This window comes from Synchiropus splendidus, chromosome 1, assembly GCF_027744825.2.
Source record: "Synchiropus splendidus isolate RoL2022-P1 chromosome 1, RoL_Sspl_1.0, whole genome shotgun sequence".
NCBI classification, from domain to species: Eukaryota; Metazoa; Chordata; class Actinopteri; order Syngnathiformes; family Callionymidae; genus Synchiropus; species Synchiropus splendidus.
In genome coordinates, this window is record NC_071334.1 from 2929582 (window position 1) to 2950325 (window position 20744).

At 46.4% G+C, this 20744-nt stretch overlaps 1 protein-coding gene across 1 annotated transcript in view; it reads right to left on the reverse strand.

The window, feature by feature from the left end:
• The window catches only part of LOC128767022 (adenylate cyclase type 1-like), a 46360-nt gene that overhangs the window by 10425 nt on the left and 15191 nt on the right, over nt 1–20744 (reverse strand). Inside the window, exons 5-8 of the mRNA XM_053878703.1 lie at nt 15450–15577; nt 14033–14191; nt 13399–13540; nt 4272–4427 (exon numbers count right to left, since the gene is read on the reverse strand). Of these exons, the coding sequence (XP_053734678.1) occupies nt 4272–4427; nt 13399–13540; nt 14033–14191; nt 15450–15577 (585 nt within the window). The remainder of the gene's footprint in view (nt 1–4271; nt 4428–13398; nt 13541–14032; nt 14192–15449; nt 15578–20744) is intronic.

The window sequence follows — 20744 nt, forward strand, 5'->3', positions numbered from 1 at the left end:
AAATAATCCAGAAACCACAGTGTATGATTAACAATTTATCTGTATGATACTGCTGCAAATAAGTATTTGAACACCTGTCTGTTAGCTAGATTTGAGTTGCCTTTAAAAAGTCCACTTCCACTCCACTTATTCAGCTTTGGAGGGAGCTGAAACTCAAACTCAAAGCCCAGAAACCTGACTGATCTGGAGAAGCTCTGTCTGGAGGGGAGGGGGGCAAATTTCGCCGCAGCACTGTGTGCAAACCTGAAAGATTACAGGAAACGTTTGACCTCTGTAGTTGCAGACAAAGGCTAGTGCACCATTGATTTACTCACGTGTTCAAATAATATCACAGTAACACTGTGATTTCTGGATTTTTTTTCTTCGATTGATGTCTCACAGTGGACATGCACCCACTGTGAACATTTCAGACCCCTCCCTCATTTCTCAGTGGGAGAACTTGCAATCTTGAAGGGTTTTCAATTATGTATTTTCCTCCCTGTATGTCACAGAGGCGCCTGTACAAGTGGCATCCAGTTCAGAAGCTCCTGCTCTTCCCGAGCTTTTGTGTTTTTGTTTTGTCTAGTCTGTTGTTTTGTTTTTTGTCTTATTTTTGTGTGTATATGTCGGACCCAACACGGGCACTGACATCCTTGCGGCCGGAGATATTGCTTATTGCTATCATGCCATTGTCCGCACTCCATAGCATTACACGCTACAGGTGATCCGACCTAGCTGGTGCTGAGCTGGGAGGGACAGACAGGAGGGAGTCGCACTGATACAGACTGTCCATCATTGTGGGGTCTCTTCCCAGCAACGTTAGCGACGACAGCCAGATGATGGAAGAGCTAGCAGCGCCGGTCTAGCATCAGTGGGAGAGTGAGGCGCCATGCTAACGCTGAGCCACGGCTTGACGTGTTCCCGCTCTCACTTCATGGCATCCCATCTCTCTCAAGTATTTGTTTAATTTTTAAAAAATATATATTTCATTTTTAAAAATTATTTTCCTGGATCTTCAGCACAGCGTTTTCTTTATTATTGTAATGATGATTATGTTGCTACTTTGTCTTTGTCTGTATGTTTGTATGCTGGCGTAACAACCCAAACTTCCCCATTGTGGGAAGAATAAAGGCAACCTAGTCTAATCGATCTTTGGGTCAAGACCGAAGGAACAAGGTCGCGGATGCAGGCGGTCAAAATGAGTTTCCTCTGCAGGGTGGCTGGCGTTGCCTCAGAGATACGGTGAGGAGCTCAGAGCAGAGCTGCTGCTCCTCCCCACGGAGAGGAGACAGCTGAGTTGGCTCGGGTACATGTTCCCGATGCCTCCCGGTCACCTCCCTGGGGAGGTGTTCCCTGGGAAGAGGCCCAGGACATGTCTCCTGGGTGGCATCCCTGCTCAAACTGCTGCCTCCGCGACCCTGCCCCGGATAAGCGGGAGAAGAAGGAAGGAAGGAGGGAAGAATGGAAGGAAGGGAGGAAGAAAGGATGGAAGGAAGGAGGGAAGGATGGAAGGAAGGAAGGAAGGAGGGAAGGAGGGAAGAATGGATGGAAGGAAGGAAGGAAGGATGGAAGGAAGGACGGAAGGAAGGAGGAAAGAATGGAAGGAAGGAAGGAAGAATGAATGGAAGGAAGGAAGGGAGGATGGATGGAAGGAAGGAAGGGAGGATGGATGGAAGGAAGGAAGGAAGGATGGAAGGATGGAAGAATGGAAGGAAGGAAGGAAGGATGGAAGGAAGGGAGGATGGATGGAAGGAAGGATGGAAGGATGGATGGAAGGAAGGAAGGAAGGAAGGATGGAAGGAAGGGAGGATGGATGGAAGGAAGGCCATTATGGTTGGAGAGAAAGGAGAAATTTCCAGGGGTAATTTATACAATAATGGAACGCTTCCTAAAATTTGGATTTCTTTTTATTGCCAAAAATAATCATCTTTTTGGATTGTTTTTCTTTTTTTAATTATCCATAGATCCATCTAAAAACATCCCAGCACGGCCGCATTTCTGAATCTAGCGTTCCACTATGTCACGTGACATGTCCTGTAATAAAGCTCAGTGAACTGCAAAGCACTTTCACGTGCTCCACTGCAGCTCACCGGCCAGTCGGTGACCATGTGACCGTTGCTCTTTGCTGCGACAAATGTCCACTAATGTCACACACCTCTCCGTAGCAGCTGAGCAACAGGGCGGCTAATGCTATAAGCATCCATGACAGAAGTCAGCGGACGATTACAAAACCGGACCAGAGTGGGACCAGATTACAGCAGGCGGGATTACAATCTCGCGGGATATTCCCGACAGATGATGACAAGGCACCAACAGAGCGAGCAGCTGACTCACTGTTGTGTCACCACGCTGGAGGAGTCATGTCTGTGTGAGAGGGAGGAACACCAAAACATGAACCCGGAGGGAGCCGCGGTATGAATATCGGTTCAACCGGGCGGCTGGGACCGTGACGCGTATCAAACCCAGATTAGAGTGTTTTCCACAAGAGGGAGATTATGTGCGGCAGATTAGATATCAAAGCAGGATTGAACAAATATTTATTTTCCTATTCTTTCTATTTTGTCTCTGCAGAGGGCGCCACAGAGACTCAGTGACTTTTTTCTTTTCTTCTCCACTGACACATGAAATCAGCATGTAATAATGGAAGTCTGAGGACTGTCTGATTGAGGTGTGAACTGTGGCATAATCTCCACCTGGACTGACACTTCGTCCTTTGACTCTTTTGAGAGGAAAGTTAACATGTTTTGAGCCAGTCATCATAGGATGGCATACGTTGGATTTTTATGGCCGGAGAATATCTTAGAAATTTACAATGAGTCAGTGCTTCTGTCTTTTTCTCCTAGAGAAGAAGTCAGCGATTCAACATGACTCTGAGTCTTGATTGTGTCAGTCATTTGATAGCTTTAGTCGCCGAGAAGGAAAAAATGCGACATGATTTTTCAACTTCACAGCGCGGTGCGACTGCTAAAACGTCATATAAAAGGCAACCGTGAAGACATATTTGAACTTTGCCTTTCAATATTCAGTGCAATGTGTTTAGCTGGTGTGCTAGGGCTGAGCAGCCAGATGGTCTGCCACAGCACCATTTTGAGTTATTTAACATTTTAGAAATATTTTTTTATAAATATTCAAAAGCGCCAAACAACATTCTGATCGACAGCAGCACTCTCATTCCCTTGCTTACCTGAGTTTCCAGGGTCTTACTTACTTAAACTTAAAAGCTCCTATTTTCTGTTATGAGAAAACATTTACACTTCTTTCTTAAATCACACCGTTTGTTCAGGAGATATTACATTGAGATGCCTGGGTAGCTCTTGACTCATGCACAAACCCTAGGGTCTAGCGCAAGAGCTAAAAAATGAAATTGAATAAACAAGAAGAAAACCAGGGCTCTGCGCTCACATGGCTGTCAATGAAACACAATGAGTACAAAGTATATTAAGTGCTCAGAAGTTCGTAATGGCCTGGTTTTCTGTCGGAATATTGCATTAAACAATGAGTGCGAGTTACAAGGTTGGCCACATTTTCGCAAGAGTCTCAGTCCAAACCATGCTGTGTCCATCATTGACAGTGAGACCACTGGGCTGCTCTGACCAACCAAGATTGTTGCTAAGACCAAGAAAATGCCTGGACATCACTCAAATGTGTTGGCAGAAAAATGTTTTTTTTTTCATAAATATGTTGGATAGTTCAGAGTTCTGATAAATCACATTGGTTTGATGTGATTGTCCTACATTATGAAGTTGAAATTTCAACTTTTTCCCCCATTGACATTGTAATTAAAGAGTAAAAAGTAATGTTAAATAGCAGAAAGCCTACTGAAAATCACACACTTGTTCTGCTTCAGAGCATGAAAATGACCTAAAAAGTAGACTGGACCGAAGCAGCCCAGGGACGAATCAGACCCTCACTGCGTCCGAGGATCGAGTTACATGTGAGGAATTAGTTACGCAATTTCTTGATGCAACAATGAGCTTTGGGACGCTGTGTGAGGAACAGAACAGGCATTTGAAAACAGAAACATGTTTGAGGATCGAGCCAAGCGCATATTTCTTCTGCCGCACACACGGTTTTAGAGTCCAGGCAGCTTCACTCGTGAGACCAGAGTTTAGAGTTGAAGATTGAGTAACTGCCTGGAAAGAAATGGACAGCACTTCTGAGGGCGACTTGCAGAGAGTTACACAATTAGACCATGTGGGATGCGTTTGGAATCTTCAATTGTGATTCACGCGTCACGCCCTCTCAAGTGAAACATGTCCAGTTATTGAGCTCTGTGAAGCTCCTCCACACACCTTGTCATCGTCCTCGCAGGTCATGACGTTGGAGAATGGGATCTCGGCCTTGAACATCTTCCGGCAGTGCATCAGCTGCACCAGCAGGTAGCACACCGTCTTGAACTTCATCCTCTTGGCAGGTTTGATGTCGGACAGAATCAGGCCCGGGAAGATCTGTGGACACACAACCAGAGAGCTGCAGGGCTGGAGAAGCAATGTATAATGGGGGTTTGAGTGCATGTGTGGAGAGACGGAGGAATAAAAAACGTATTATCATCGACACTTGAGTTATCGGTCTCCCTCACACACCTAACTTTTCTTCCTCCAGGCTGAGTAAATGAGCGTCTGCTGCTATTAACAATAGACGAGAGTTAAGAGTCAAAGACGCTTTTATTCATGTGTTCGTTCAAACCGGAGTTTCTACTCAAATAATGAGACCTAGTTTTGGGTCACATTTGGGAGATGAACTGCTCAAAAACAAATTTTGTCCAGTAACAATCAGCACACACAAGTCACAAACACTACGTAATGAACTAGACACCTCCAGAAGCATTGCTCCCACCTACGGTGGCCTCTCAAGGCCATAAGGCAAATCGTGCAATGGCATGTTTTACGCACATATGTAATATAGAAGAACCTGCAAACACAAACTGCAAGGCGTAATATAGTTGCAAAAGCTGCTTTATTTATTCATTTTATTTTATTTTTTTGCCTAAAGTTCTACAGTTCACTCAGGGGAAGAAATGTAGGCGGAGCTAGATGTAGTTCTACAGACTACATTAGTGCGAGGTTATACTTCCCCTACTTGGACCTCTGGCTCTCTGGACCCTAGCAGGCTCTTGGATCTGATCACACAGAAGTGTCTTGTATCACTGCACACCAGAACCGTCACCGCCTCCGTCCTCCAGAGAGACGTCTGTCCGGGTCAGAGAGATACAAGTGGTCTGACTGTCGAAACTGATGCACAAATAAGACTCTTTCTTCACTTCTGTTGGACCTCACAAACCAGTGAATCTCTCCACTCTGGTTCCAGTCGCCACACTGAAGAGTCAGGTTTTTCCTGCCAGGAAAGAGTACTGCTCAGGCTCGGGACACACGAACGGGGAGTAGTACTCAATAAAGAAATCTTAGGGTTCAAAGGTGTGTAGACCTGTGTTGTTCAAGGTCAGGGATGGAGCCGAAAACAGGCACAATTCTCTGAAGAGCTTCTCCAGGCTTCAGGCCAGTGAAGAATAGAATACTTTGGAGGGGAAGGTCCGGTTGGTTTTGGTGTTCAACGTCTGATGAGAGGGTGTGCTGTGGGTGCTCGCCACGTGATCCGGGCCAAAGTGACCCCACCCTGGGGTTATGTTGGTGGTCAAGTTCTGAACTTCACAGCGTTTAGCAAGAGAAAGACACCAGTCGTGAAGTGCTACCCTAAGTCAATGATATTTAAGCACATTCAACTTTTGCACTGCATCAATCAGTTGACCTTCCTATTGGCTCATGTGTTTGGAGTTAAACTACTAAAAAATATTTATATTTTCTGTACAAAAAATGACACTTTTTTTCATTCTAAAAAATACAGATTATTGCAACAGAAGGTCATGAAACACATTCCTTCAACCACTTTCAGCAACGTTTCAGATGAATACACTCTTGTTACACACGACACACTCTCCACTTTTATAGAACTGTGTGTAGCAGTAATTCACAACTACGGTGGCCTCTGGAGGACATAAGGCAAGTCATATTTGATCACGCACATGAGGCACTCGTCTGTAAATATGACCTAATGGTACACGCCAGTTTTTTTTTTTTTTTTTTCGCATTTCATTTCAGACACACCATTTCATGATACAATGCTGAGTATAACCAGGCAAAGCAGCTCCATTGCTTGGGGGCAGAAATGCAGTTTTTCCAAGCTACTGCCACTTTCTTAAGTTTAAGTTTAAATCTACACTTGCAAATGAGCTTCCCCATCTGTGACCTGTCTGAACCTGAGAAGCGTCTTAGATCTGAAGACACAGAGAGACCGTTCCTTGACCACGCACCAGAACTCTCCACTGTCCTTCAGAGAGACGTCAGTGATCACCAGGCCCACGCCAGAGAGGTGCATGTTGTCTGGATGCCGAAACTGATGTACGTGAGAGACTCTTCCTTCAGTTCTGTTGGACCTTGTCAACCAGTGAACATCGTCAGTTTGTTTCCAGTCGCCACACTGAAGAGTCACGTTCTCTCCCCCCGTGAAGAGCACCACAGCAGGAGGCTCAGGCTCTGGACACACGAGCAGGTAGTAATACTCATAAAAGTAATCACTGGGTTCAAAGGTGTATAGACCAGTGTGCTTCAGTGTCAGCGATGGGAACATCAGGGTGTCATTGTGACTCCTTCTCTCCTCTCTCATTGTATTATAAAGCGTCCACACGTGTGGTTGGTTTCCACTGATGCCAGAAGAGTTCAGCTCCAGGCTGTCTCCCACCGAGCGGAGGATGAACTCAGGTAGTATGTTAAGAAAGAATCCTCTCAGAACGTCACACCTCTGATGGCTCTTCTCCAGACAGTAGTAGGTGATGTAACCAAGCGGTCTGTTGGCTGTCAACAGAAGAGAAGATTCCTCCTTCGCGAGCTCGAGTTTGTTCCCTGGAAAATCATCATCATCAATGGGAGCCAAGTACTTATTTGTTCCTTTCGGATTCCAATATTCATGAGCCCAGTGGACACTCTGGTTTGGTCCCGGACTGTCACAAGTCAGCTCCACTGTCTGTCCAACATCCAAGGAAAACCTCTGATGGCTCATGTTCCGCGTGTCACAGACGAGGAGAGTGGAGTTCCTCTCGTGCGTCAGGTTCCTCTGGGTCCAGCACTGCTCCAGGTACTGACCCGAGTCTGAAACCTTCAGGTTGGAGATCCGATAAGAAGCTTCTCTCACGAGGCTGGAGTCATGAGGCATTGAAGAGTTCCACAGAAGCTCCATCTCCTCCCCGGTCCATCGTGAGATCGAGCAGAAGTCAGCTGTTTTGTCCAGGGTGAAGCCATGCGAGAACCCGGCTTTCTGGAGGACTTGAGCGTGGACGTTGGAGATGAGCGCCACCACCAGCATGACCTCTGCAGCCACAGCCATGTCTTTGTCTGTGAGCGTGAGTCCACTCTGGCTGCTGCTTTATCGTGCTGTCAGAGAGAAATACCGTCCCCGTGGGCCTCCGCCAAGCGAACATGGAAAAAGCAAGAGCAAGCAAGCTCCGGGACCCTCCTCCTGCTTCAGGTCAAGAGCCAGAGAAGAACAACATACTTTGGAAGGGAACGGTCTTGTCTGTCAGCGTTGAGAAATGAAAGCAGCCAGAGTCCACTCTGAGCTGCTGCTTTATTGTGCAATCATATGTACAATTCTTGGAAGAGGCTCAGAGAACATCCTGCTTATCCAGGCCTCGGGCCAGTGAAGAAACAGCATTCTTTAGAAGGGAACAGTCCGTGTTGATTTTGGGGCTCAATGCCTGATGAGTGGGCGTGCTGCCTCCCGACGTGCTGACTGTGGACCCATGTTATTTGTGTTCCGGTAAGACAACACAGACGAGGAGTGTGGAGTTCCTTTCGAGCGTCAGGCTTCCCTGGGTCCAGCACTGCTCCAGGTACTGACCCGAGTCTGAAACCTTCAGGCTGAAGATCTTATATGAAGCGTCAGTCTCATGAGGCACTGATGAATTCCACAGAAGCTCCTTCTCCTGTAGCAGCATGACTTCATCCTGGACAAAACAGCTAGTCAGCAGTCATGAGGTTGAGCGCCACCAGCAGCAGGACCTCTGCAGGACGTGTCTGATCAGACACCTCGCTCAGCGGACCAACGGAAGATGACAGAAAGTTTCAGATTCAGTTAGAATGTGGATGAGCTGCTCGACGTCTGCGGCGTGCACCAGACCACTAACCTGGTGTAACCACCTGGCTATTTGTTGCTATTGCCCATCAAGACATTTTCACAGCTCAGACAAAACTCTTGAAATGGCGACCCAACAAATCCACTGAGCCCTACCTAGGACAATGTGGGGCCAGGCCGGTCGGTGGCACTGGCAAACGCTGGCAACACGGCATGGTGCACATCCAGAGGATGCACTGTTATTACGAGTCACTCTCTGTCACTGACTGATCTGGTCCGCTGGAAATTCCATTGCACATTTTACCAACTGACGGTTACTGGTAAGCACATGCGTACATGGTTATATCGCCCAAGGTGATGAAGTTTTTTTTACTCATTCATTTTCTTTAACTTAAAATAGCCTAGAATTAGAAACTGTTTGTTTTCATGTGGTATTCCAGTTTAAATCCAATAACATTATCGGACTGTCTCGGGAACAATACATTGCACAGGTCATACGCTTTGGAGGAGCTTGAAATGTTTATTGATTCAATAATGCTGGATAAAAAAAATAGAATATCAGATAAAAACGTACAATTTCTAAATCTAGACTATTTTAAGTTAAAAAAAAAGTATTTTTAGGATTAAAGTAAAAAAAAACTTTATCACCTTTGCGCAATAAAACCATGGACGCATGCGCTTACCAGTAAATGTCAGTTGGTAAACCATGTGCAATTTCCGGTTCCGGCATCGGAATTTCCAGTGGGAAAGGCAGTGACACGTACGAAATACCTGAGACAGTGGCTCAGGACGTGTGTTTCAACTATTAAGGTCAGCTGCTACATGCTCCGTCAAAGTCAGCAAAAGTTTTTCAGTAATGCCATTGTTTTCAGAAGCAGTTTAATGTCCCCTGCAGCAGCCGCTTTCAAAAACTATTGAATGAAGAGACTGAAAACACTGGACTTGTAAAAATGAAAGGCCTGTCCGAGACAGAACTGGCGCATGGATGACGGCTCAGCGTGGACAGGGAGGAGAAACAGAGGGGATGGTTGTGATTGGACGTCACGAAAGGTTGAGATTTAGGCAGAGGCTCAGAGATCAACCTTCACCCAGGTTCACGAGAAAGAAGACATTCATGATCTTAAGGACAATCATGAGCTTAATATTGACCCCAGTGTTGGCACAAACCAATCAAAAGCCTTGGGGGCGGGGCTTATGACAGGGCCCTTGACGGCCGGAAATTCACCAGGGGTCATGTCAGCCATCCATTTTCTAGACTCAAGGACGCAACGCAAGCGCGGAGTCAGTGTCTTAAACCCGTCTGCCTGAGTCATGGTAAAATCCAGTTATGACACCATGACTCGGCTGAATGGACTGAGGAGTCTAGCATTATTGATCATAAGGGACTCAGAAAACCCTGTTTTAGAGGTCCTGCCCTGGGGACCTCCCTGCTTCATCCACAGGTACTCAGCGCTGCTCCAACCACCAGGGTGACAACAACCACCCACGTCATAATGAAAGGAGTGAGCGACAAGTTTGGCGACTCCAGCAGCAGCTCTCCAGACTATGGAGGCCTCAGGGGGACTCAAGGCAAATCTCACACAAGCAAACAGACACAAAACATATGTTTGTGGCAGGTGATGGACAAAGGTCAGGCCCAGCCATAGCCACGTTTATTGGATATAGATGCATCTACAGATATGACCTCCTGGCACATGAGACTTTTTTTGACAGTGATTATATTTCATGCTTTATTTACCAGTGAGTGAACTGAGTATAACAAGAAAAGCAAGCTACTTTAAGGCGTATTTGACTGTATTCGATCTATACTTGCATAGTAGCTTTCCCATCACCGACCTCTGGCTCTCTGAACTTCACCAGGGTCTTAGACATGAACACGCAGAGATGGTCACCAAAGACCACACACCAGAACTCGCCGCTGTCCTTCTGTGAGGCGTTAGTGATGACCAGGCTCCCGCTGGAGAGATACATGTGGTCCTGTTCCACGTACTCATGAACGAGTGACACTCTTCCTCCAGTTCTGTCGGACCTCACGAACCAGGGAATCCTGTCTTGTTTCCTGTCGCCACACTGAAGAGTCACGTTCTGTCCCGCAGTGAAGAGCACCTCAGCAGGAGGCTCGGGCTCAGGACACACCATCAGGGTGTAGTACTCACGATAGATTTCACCGTGGCTACAGATGTACATATCTGAGTGGTTCAAGGTCAGAGACGGCAGCGTCAGTGTGTGGCCGTCAGTCACTTCATCCTCCGTCACTGGCCTGTGCCTCGTCCACACGCGTGGTTGGTTTCCAGGGATGCCGGAGCAGTTCAGCTCCAGACTCTCGCCCGGCGAGCGGAGAATATACGCTTGTGGTGCGTAAACAACATATTCTCTCAGGAAGTCACACCTCTGTTGGCTCTTCTCCAGACAGTGGTAGGTGATCTCACCAAGAGGCGCGTCGACGGTGACCAGAAGAGAAGATCCGTCCTTCGCTCGCTGGAGTTTGTACAATGAAGACGTCTCATCATCAACGAAAGCCAACTCCAGCTTTTTTGCTCTAAAGTGCTTATAGGCGAAGGCCCACTCGACACTCTGGTTTGGCCCCACGCCGTCACAAGTCAGCTCCAATGTCTGTCCAGCTCTCGGGTATATATTCTGACTGCTCATCTTCTGCGTGTCACAGACGAGGAGGGTGGAGTTCCTCTCAAGTGTCACTGCTCCCCGCGTCCAGCACTGTTCCAGGTACTGACCCGAGTCTGAAACCTTCAGGTTGGAGATCCGATAAGAAGCTTCTCTCACGAGGCTGGAGTCATAAGGCATTGAAGAGTTCCACAGAAGCTCCTTCTCCTCCCCGGTCCATCGTGAGATTGAGCAGAACTCAGCTGTTTTGTCCAGGAAGAAGCGATGAGAGAACCCGGCTCTCTGGAGGACTTGAGCGTGGATGTTGGAGATGAGCGCCACTAGCAGCATGACCTCTGCAGCCACAGCCATGTCTTTGTCTGTGAGCGTGAGTCCACTCTGGCTGCTGCTTTATCGTGCTGTCAGAGAGAAATACCGTCCCCGTGGGCCTCCGCCAAGCGAACATGGAAAAAGCAAGAGCAAGCAAGCTCCGGGACCCTCCTCCTGCTTCTCCAGGTCAAGAGCCAGAGAAGAACAACATACTTTGGAAGGGAACGGTCTTGTCTGTCAGCGTTGAGAAATGAAAGCAGCAGGGAGCAGAAGCCCAGCTTGGCTCACCAAAGGAACATTCTAAAAAGTCGGCGAGTAACTCTGTCTGCTGCTCATATCTGCTGCATGAGATGTGACTCGTATCTTGATGAGGCACCTTGCTGAGTCTCTCCAGGCCTGTGGAGGCCTCATCATGAGGAAGGGTCTTCGAGGCAGAAATTAAAAGTGAATTGTGTGAGTGACTCCATGACACCACCAACCAGTCAGTCCTTCAAGCCACTGACCCGACCTAACTCGACCTAACACAACACGAGTACGCGATATACGACTTGCTAGACGGTCGACAATATGTCTGTAAGCACGGTTCTCAGTGTGTTTTAACAAATATAAGAACTCATTTCCAGCCTCACAGTCAGTTTATCAGGACACACCGTCGATTGACTGCTTGAGCGTCGACTACTGAAATTCAAGCTGAAACAGAAAACCTGAAGCGGCGCAGTTACAAATGAGGCGAAGTGGGCGTGGCCAAAAGACAGCAAGACGCTGTTGTCAGTCAAATACTCAAGAGACAATTCACTGTGATTACTTAAAGATTTTTACATAAAAAAAATGCTAATGCTAATGTTAGCCAATAAGCTTCATGTCCCCTGTATGCTGTCGTCTTATTGGTGCACTGCGGTGCCCCTACAGTCCTGGAGCTATTTTGTTTTCGGTGAATTGCCATGGACGACAGAAATGGTTTCGTCTTAATGGAGAAGTTTTTTTGAAGCCAGCACAGAAAACGCGCGGATTGGAAAATGCTCGGCTTCATGTGGATATAGCTAGGTTTACTGTTCAGGGAGAGAAGTGCTGTGTGGGAGAGGAGGACAACCACAAGTTCAGAAGTCCAAATATTAAGGAACTATGGACAAGTGTGTGGTAAAAGTGTTGCTACCATCACAAATGAATGTTTGAGAGTGTATCAGAATGAAAGCGCATCCTGAATGAGGTGCTTTCATCCTCTCCTCCTCCAGTGTAACTACAGCGTTTGTACACATCGCAGTGTGCATGTGAGCGCATGACTGAGCAGCACACAGTCGCATGTGTGTGGGAGTGTGTGCGCGCAGCTGGCCGCAAGCATCTCTAAATCTGCGGATTAAAGAACGAACAGCGACAGATGTGAAGCTGCAAACATCAGCGAGCGTCCGCTTTTCTTCTGCTGCCACACCCAACGACACCTCATGCGCTGCCCAGGCTCTCACACTCGGATTATTCTCTCTGGCAGCGCAGATTTGTGGTCGTCGGAATGAGCCTCTATTGTCACACTTCATATTCCAAATGTGAACCCATGGCATCATTTAATCTGACAGATTAGGTCACTTATATGTTTTTGGGCATCATCCAAACACTGGATCAAAATGCACAACTCTGACTCAGACAGCCAACATACTTTTGGAAGTGTCTACATATGGAAACAGTAAATTACAGAATAAAACAAAACTCTTCATCTTCAAAACGTGTGTCCTAATCTTAAAGTCCATGTCTTCTCAACCTGGATATTAGGATTGGAGTTTCATTTACATTAAGATTGTATTGAGATGATGGTTTCACTCGTACATCTGTCCATCATGGTAATGGAGTTTGTTTCCTCATCCCAAGGTTTGAAAGTGTTTCGATTCCTCTCATTACTGGCTGCTTTCTCACACTTCCATGCCATGCAACAACAAAACCCTCATGTTCCTAAAGTTTTCTGCATGTTGAGTTTCACATTAGAATAATAGAAGAAGTTTCACACAAAACTAGATCCATAACCCAAATGATTTTTGCAGCTTAATCCTTTCAATGATCTTAAATACATATGTGGATTGTCTTCCTGTAATAGGAAGGTTGCTGGTGTGACGCCAGCATGTTGACGTGTTCCTCAGCAAGACATTCATCCCAGTCCCTGAGGACAAACTGAATTTCCCTTCAACAGAATCCATTAAGTCTTACTGTCATCTCTTTGTTAAAAAAAATAAAAAATAAAATAAAATATATATATATATATATATTATTATTATTATTTTTTTTAATTCCACTTCAGAATGAAACTACAAAATACCTAAGTCCGAAACACGATTGTAGTTGTGGGAGAAACCGTGTCGCTGAGAGTCGAAAGTGTGTTACTTTGCGGCGGTGCGACGGCACGATGAAGAAGGTCTCGATGTGATGCTTCTGCAGGAAGGCGTGTCGCTCGTGCCCGAAGCCAGGCTCCACCTCGTAGTCCCCGTTCAGACACTCCAGAGTGGTGCGTGTGATGTGAACCTTCCTGTGAGCAGACAACAGCGTGAGATCAGATGCAAAGAAGAGGGGGACGTCAGATTGATTTTGTGCTTGATTTTTGAGCTACGGAAATCCATATAGATATATAGATATATATATATATTCAGAACTATACATCGCTGCCAGAATGTCTGGTAGCAGAAATATGGAGTAGAAGTTTATTCCAGTTTTCAACAATAACAAGTGCATTTTTTGCATTGTTTTTATTGATTCTAACTGAGTCTAAAACTGAAAATTGGCAGCACGTGACCACAAAGTTGTTGTCTGAAAATGAATTTATCAAATGTCTAGTAAACAAAAAAAATTAATTCAATTTAATAAATATGTAAAATATTTTGAAAACAGGAAGAAGAATTATTTCCACGACAATACAAGTAGATAATTACAAACAATTGGGATAAATAAAACAATAATTCAGCGTTATTATTATTATTATTATTGTCATGATTTTGAAAGTCACTAGTGTGCGCCCACTGACCCCGGGAGCCCCCCGGCTTCCATCACGTTAGCCAGCGTGACATCGTTGGACCAGACGTCGTACTGCCACTTCCTCAGACCCAGGACTCCACACAGCACCCGCCCGGTGTGCAGACCCACGCGCATGTTCAGGTCGACTTCTGTAGCTTCCACCACCGACCTGCAGGGGGAGCACAAGACAACTCACTCCAAGAGATGGCTGAGCTGTGTGAGACATGGCTGCCTTTCCCTCCACCTGTGGGATGTTTTGGGGCACTGAAGTAACAGAGTTTACTTGGATCAAATATTACCGATGGCGTCTTTCAGGGTGTTTAGATCAGTGTTTTTTCAACCGTTTTCAAGCCACAGCTCACTCCACTCAATGAAAAAATCCCAAGGCACATCACCAGAGGAACCTCGGCCAAAGCGCAACTGTGCTCAGTTGAAAGCCCTGGAGAAACTTTCTTTTCATTTGTGAAAATATTTAGCTACTGACACTCGACACTCACACACGTTTCTGTTTAAAACTGTCTCCAGAAAGGGGCGGGCCATACGGCAAAGTCATATCATGTTAAATAACTCATGATTTTATTCTAGTTCGAGGAGTTTCCAGACAAAATCTTTATCATTCTTTGCCTCAACTTGCTTCATCACAACAATTATTCTTTGTCTCTTCACATTTTGGAGCAAATTTGTTTGGTTCTGCATTTACTTTTCGTCCCACTTTTAAACCTGCTGAGCAAACTTTGAGTGTCAGTAATGTCTAGATGGGAGACGTCACATTAGCCGGGAGCTCTGTTAGCACTGCGCGTCGCGGGTCCATTCTTCTGTGGTGACGGTGTTGGACCGGCTTCTTGGCTCTGAGCGTGTAAGGGACGAGGAGTGCCACCCTCAGCTCTGCTGCGACTGATCGACGAATCAATGCATCAGCATGGATCTAGAGAAAGTGTCATCTCCTCCCATTGGGAGATGGTCAACACATTGTATTTGTTGATGACGCCATGCATCATGTCGTCCACCTCTGTCTCCGGACAAATAAAGTGGAACTGGATCATTTTCCACGGCTCACCTGACCCTCGCTCACGGCACACCGGTTGAAAAACTCTGGGTTAGAGCATCAGCTCTCCAGAGACAAATCTGATTCCCACGAATGTCATGTTTCACCTCTGGTCAGCTTCACACTCACTGCAGATTATATATGTAGGAGCATAAAAGTGCTGCGCAGCAGGACAGTTTTCTCCTTTACGGATGGCTGCACTGAGCGGTTCGCCAGCAGGAGGTCGGACTCTTCACAGCAAGACGGAGGGGAGCAGAGTCTGCCTGTGTTTACATGGTGTGTGACGCAAACACATGCACACGAAGGAGGGGATGTGCATCTGTCCTCTGCAATAATGGCTGCAGCTTCCAATATATAAATAGAAATAGAAATATAAACTCACGCAATGGTGTCAATCATGTCCAGGCCCATCTCCACGCAGCAGTGGGCGTGGTCAGCTTTGGGCTGGGTCAGCCCAGACACGCAGTAGTAACAGTCTCCCAGGATCTTGATCCGCCGGCAGTGGTTCTCCTGCACAAACAAGCAGGACATATTCCTGTATTGCACTGCATGAAGTGTACACCTTCAGACTACACATTTTCAAAATTCTAGTTACCAAAATGTAGACATTCTGCATCAGTAATGCTACTATTTAGTTGTTATTAAGTGCTGCATATAACCAAGTGAATGCCAGATAATCCTGTGTCATTTCCACAGACTACTGGTCCAGAGTACCACGTCACCCTTTATGAGTACCCTGTACTACTCCAGAAACATCGGGTATTTTTGTGGAAGCAGATACAACACAACTTTCTCTTTTACTACAGCACCACGTACCATCACTTATACAACAGATAGCAAAAAAAAACAACAAAAAACTATGTTGTAAACTGCTACCGAAGCGGCATACACCACAACATTAGAATCTCACATGTGATAGTACTTCAATGGCTCCAGATGAGAACAGTACTAACCCTTTTGCTCTTCAAGCACAACGTATTGACAGGAAGGTACCACACTCTGAGAACAAGCAAACGTACCACAGTGGATAAGACAGTACCTTGGAAGCAGCAGATAATACCTCATGATCTGGGCGAACGCATGGGACCAACTGTTCTAAGAACAGAAACATCCCGATCACAGCGCTTTCACTCAGAGGTTTGAAAATGAAAAGAATGAATATTGACCAGTCCCTGGAGGCTTGAGGCCACAAATGCCTGATTTTGCGGCAGATTTGTTTTAAAAATTGCGATCATTTATGTTTCTGGAACAACATGACGGGAAACAAGAACCATTACAAATGGACTTGTAAAAAAAACCAGTGTTAGTTTCCAGCCAAAAAAAAAGTTCCAGGCTGCAATGATTTTAAGAAAATGTTTTCAAAAACAATGCTGGTTTCAAGTGCAAAGAACACACACACAAAATAAATGAATAAATATGCATGCTAAATAAAAAATGATGATTAAAATAAGTCCATCTTTTATGATGATTGTTTCCCGACTGACAGTGTATCGTGAGCACTTGTTCCGGAGCTTCTCAGAAGGGCGGAGCCTGGCGGAGGTTTGGATGGGTGGAGTCTGAGAGGTAAAGGTGTGTGTGAGTGGCTCATTCAAACAGTAGCTGCTGATCTGTTCCACAGGGTCGGGATGTCGGGACAACCTGGAGAGAGATGGATCTGGCAGCCATGTTTCTTTACGTCCGCCCCGTATAGTGTTCGGGTGACGCTGCACTCGTCGGACATTTAGGATTCAGGATCCTTCACGTCTGAATTGCGGCCCTTGGTGGCAATATTTGTGGGCAGATGTGAGTGTTTGGTATCGCACATGACTTCAATAAGGAGGAAGGGAATAAGATGCTGCACATGCCATGTTGCGGGGCGAAGGGAGACTCATGTGATGGGTGGATTTGGTGGGAAAGTCGCTGTGATTGAGCAAGACTGCAGTGTCCTGGAGGGACTGGTAGACCATCATATACTGGACAGCTCTTCTCTTATAGACTGGTAAGGAGAAAGACCTGGATCTTTCATCATGCCAAGTTATATCAGGCTTCTTGCCCTCTTTGAAAAATCTGCGGAAAATTCTATCCAAATCTGTGCATAACTTTTGAAGGTACTTTGAACACAGATGAACACCATGGAAAACAATACCACCTTGGCAGAGGCGTCATGATTATTAGCACGATTTTGTGTGAGATTTATGTGCCTTAGTGCTCATGAACCACACAGAAACAGCACAGTACAAGGAGCACAATTGCAGCACCAGACCAAACCAAATACAAGCTGAGCCACGACAGGGGCAACGTGCTTCTAGAAAAGCCCCATGTAGGAGCGGAAACGTGATGACAGCGCTGAGCGCGTTGCTCTGCATCAGCTACTCCCACGTTGGCACATAAACGTGAGCGTGCACATCGTTGGTGCAACTTTAATTGGTCTGACATGCTCTTGAAGTAGAATGCCACCCACAGACACACACACACACACACACACACATCAGCCATTTGTCACACAATAAGCAGCAACTCCATGACTGCGCGACAACAACACACCAATGCAGGACAACTGAAGCAGCCCGGCTGCAGCTTACACACAGGTGAACTGAGCAGAGGCTGGACGGACACACACACACCTAAGAAGACTCATGGTAACTGCAGGCGAGGAACAGGAGGAGGAGGAGGAGATGAGAGGAGACGTGCTGCTCTGGATTTCTGCTCACGGGAGCAGAAAGATCCTGGCGTGGGAGGATATGAGATTCCAGAATGTGCATGATTATGTGTGTGTGTGTAATCAGAGAGCAGGAGAAACATCAGCTCACAGCAAACATCCCCTGCTTCCATGTGTGTTCTGCAAACACCTGGGCTGCACTCTGTCCTCCATTCATCAGTGCAGTTTGCTGCGTGCAGCTGTGTATTTGTGCGAACGAAACGTATCCATGTATTTAGTGTCTGTTCCTTGTGTGTATTTTAGCGTTTGACAACCTGCTGTTTTTATTCAACATACAGCTAAAGGTGGGTGCGGTATAGAAAATTCCCACAGTCCTGAACGCACCATGCGTCCGAGAGGTGTCGCTCTGCACTTTATCCCAGAGAACGAACGAGAGAAAAGAAGAAAAGCAGCGAATGCAAGTCAAAACTATAACGTGCGTGGTCCCGCAGACCGTCCCGTGTAAAAGAAAAATACCGTAGTTCACGGACCATAAGCAGCGACGTTTTTCTCGTGGTCTGCACCCTGGAGCTCATACAAAGGCTAATATATGGATTCTTAGAGGCTAAAGAGCGTCAAGCTGCCAAAGTATTGATCCTCGCCACAACAAACCCATGACATCACAGATGTTGTATTGACCTTTAAGCGCTGAAAATGCGCTGTTTTCGCCCGCAAGTCCGAAGCCCCGGCCACAGAGCCGATCTCCTGGAGGAGCGGAGACGAGAAGCAGCAGCTGAGACCGGCTGTGGTGTCGAAACTTGGGACACATTTTGAGCGCTTTAATGTCAATAACAGATGTGAGGAGTTGATGATTCCAGTTCAGATCATTGGCCAGTTTGTTTCCAAACTAGTTTAGAACTGATCCTCCTGCATTTTTAAGCCAGGTGCACCACTGACCTTTCTACGGCGCCGGCAACACCACAGCACCTGCGGCTTATGTATAAACAACATCTCTTTTTCCTGTTAGCTTTAGTGGTGCGGCTAATATTCTGGTGCACTCTATAGTCTGGGATTTATGGTACTTTATTTTCGTCTGATCAGCTCAAACCGGTAGCACCACTAGTTTGATCTACGGTGGCCTGGAGTGAATAAAAAGTCACAATAACAAAGTATCCATGAGAAAGTTTTACAGAAGTATCAAACTTCAGTTCTAGATTCATTGAAGCCATGAATAAGCCTGCGGCACAGATGCTTTTACTGCAGCCTAATCTAAAGGAAAACACGTTATAATCCCCACCACTGACATATAACCGCTAATGTTTGCTAATGTGATGCTAATGTTTCCATAGCTCCAGGTGGAAGTGCGTACAGCTGGCATTTTATGGTGTGTTTCGTCAAGGTTGTGCAGTCTACTGCGGTGTTCCTTGTGTGAGTTCATTTTTGTGCTCACCTATGAGCTGACGTGTCTTGTCTGCGGCTTTGGCGGAGTGAGAAATCTGCGACAGCTCAGAAGGACTGCATTTATCCATATGTTCTGACGAAACATGAGAGTCAGTGTGCGCCTGGGAGTGTGTGTGTCAGGCAGTCAAAGTGGCGTCTCCAGGGAACACACACAGACTCAGCTGCTGTGACGGCGCTCGTTTGAAAGTGATTTTTTCTCTCACTGACTCGACGGCGTATAAATCTCAATCAGGATGCAGCTGGAGCGACACACACACACACACGCGCGCGCACGAGAGCCTCATCGGAAGATCTCGATATAATGGCTTACTGCACTGATATGCCGCCACACACTGGTGGATCAGGCCTGGCCTCTCTCTTGGCTAAGCTGCCGCTGATGTCTAAGATGAACTCATGAGGGATAATCCTGCTGATCATGTGACTCACTGGAGCGTGTCTATGTCTATGGTGAAGTGATGACTTCATGAGGAGGCGCTCTAGTGACTCTCAGTCACATCCTTTTTTTTTCTCCAACAGCTGATAAAGGGCCGGGAAGTCGACCGGAGACCATCAAATAGGTTGCTGCTCGACTTCATCATGACAACAGGATCATCATTTCTGGAAGCTCACACAGAGACCAGTGTTCTGCAGCCAAGTGTGACCATTGCCTTCCTCTATGTGAATCGGCATGTACCTTGCAGTTGCGCCCACCACTCATGTGGTGCAGTGTGTTCTGTCTCACTGTAAACATGCATCATGTTTGACCCCCAAGTGTCTCCTCTGAGGCCCATTTATGCTCCCTATAGGCACGAAAATGTACCTCTCCTTTTGAAGCAACTTTACCGTCACTGATCACCAGTGATGGGGAGATGAGGCGTCATGAAACAGTAGTGCAGGGTTGATGAAACAGTGTCCTCATTTTCAGAGGCCGCTAGATGGCGCTCTTGGCTCCGAAATTCTGTGAGGTTTCATTGAATAAGTTGTTTATGCCCAAACATGTTAGAGTCGACAGCGCCATCTGGCGGCCTCTGAAATCCAGCACACGGTTTCATGAAACCTCATCAACCAATCGCTACTGATCACATGCTTCCATACGTTCTTTACCTTGATATTGCTGTTCACCAACATATCCACCAGGGAGAGCAGCCCAGAATGAAAAGTTTATGATAGCTACAAGCTCCAAAACAAACATGGCGACTGTGGAAGAAGTACTTCAATGCACACGAGACGAAAACGGGGGCAGTGTCGTAAGAGGCGGTGGTCATCAACGTTACGTACGGACACAGATACGGATGGATGGAGCCTGTATTTCTCCCCGTTTCCACAAAGGTTACGGATACGGAGGAGTACCACCAGGAATTGTGGTGGGCAGTGTTGCCGTTACTACCCGAGAGAGACACAAAGAAGTCATAACAGTGACAGAAACTCTCCAGTTGCGATGTATTTAGCCGCCTCAACGACAAGTTAGGTTCGCAATACTTCTTCCGCAGTCGCCATGTTGGTTTTGGAGTTTGTCATTGTCTTAACTTTTGACTGTGAGCTGCTCCCCCTGGTGGATACACTAATGAACAGCAATGTAATGAACGCATGGAAGCATGTGATCAGCGATGGAAATGCTGT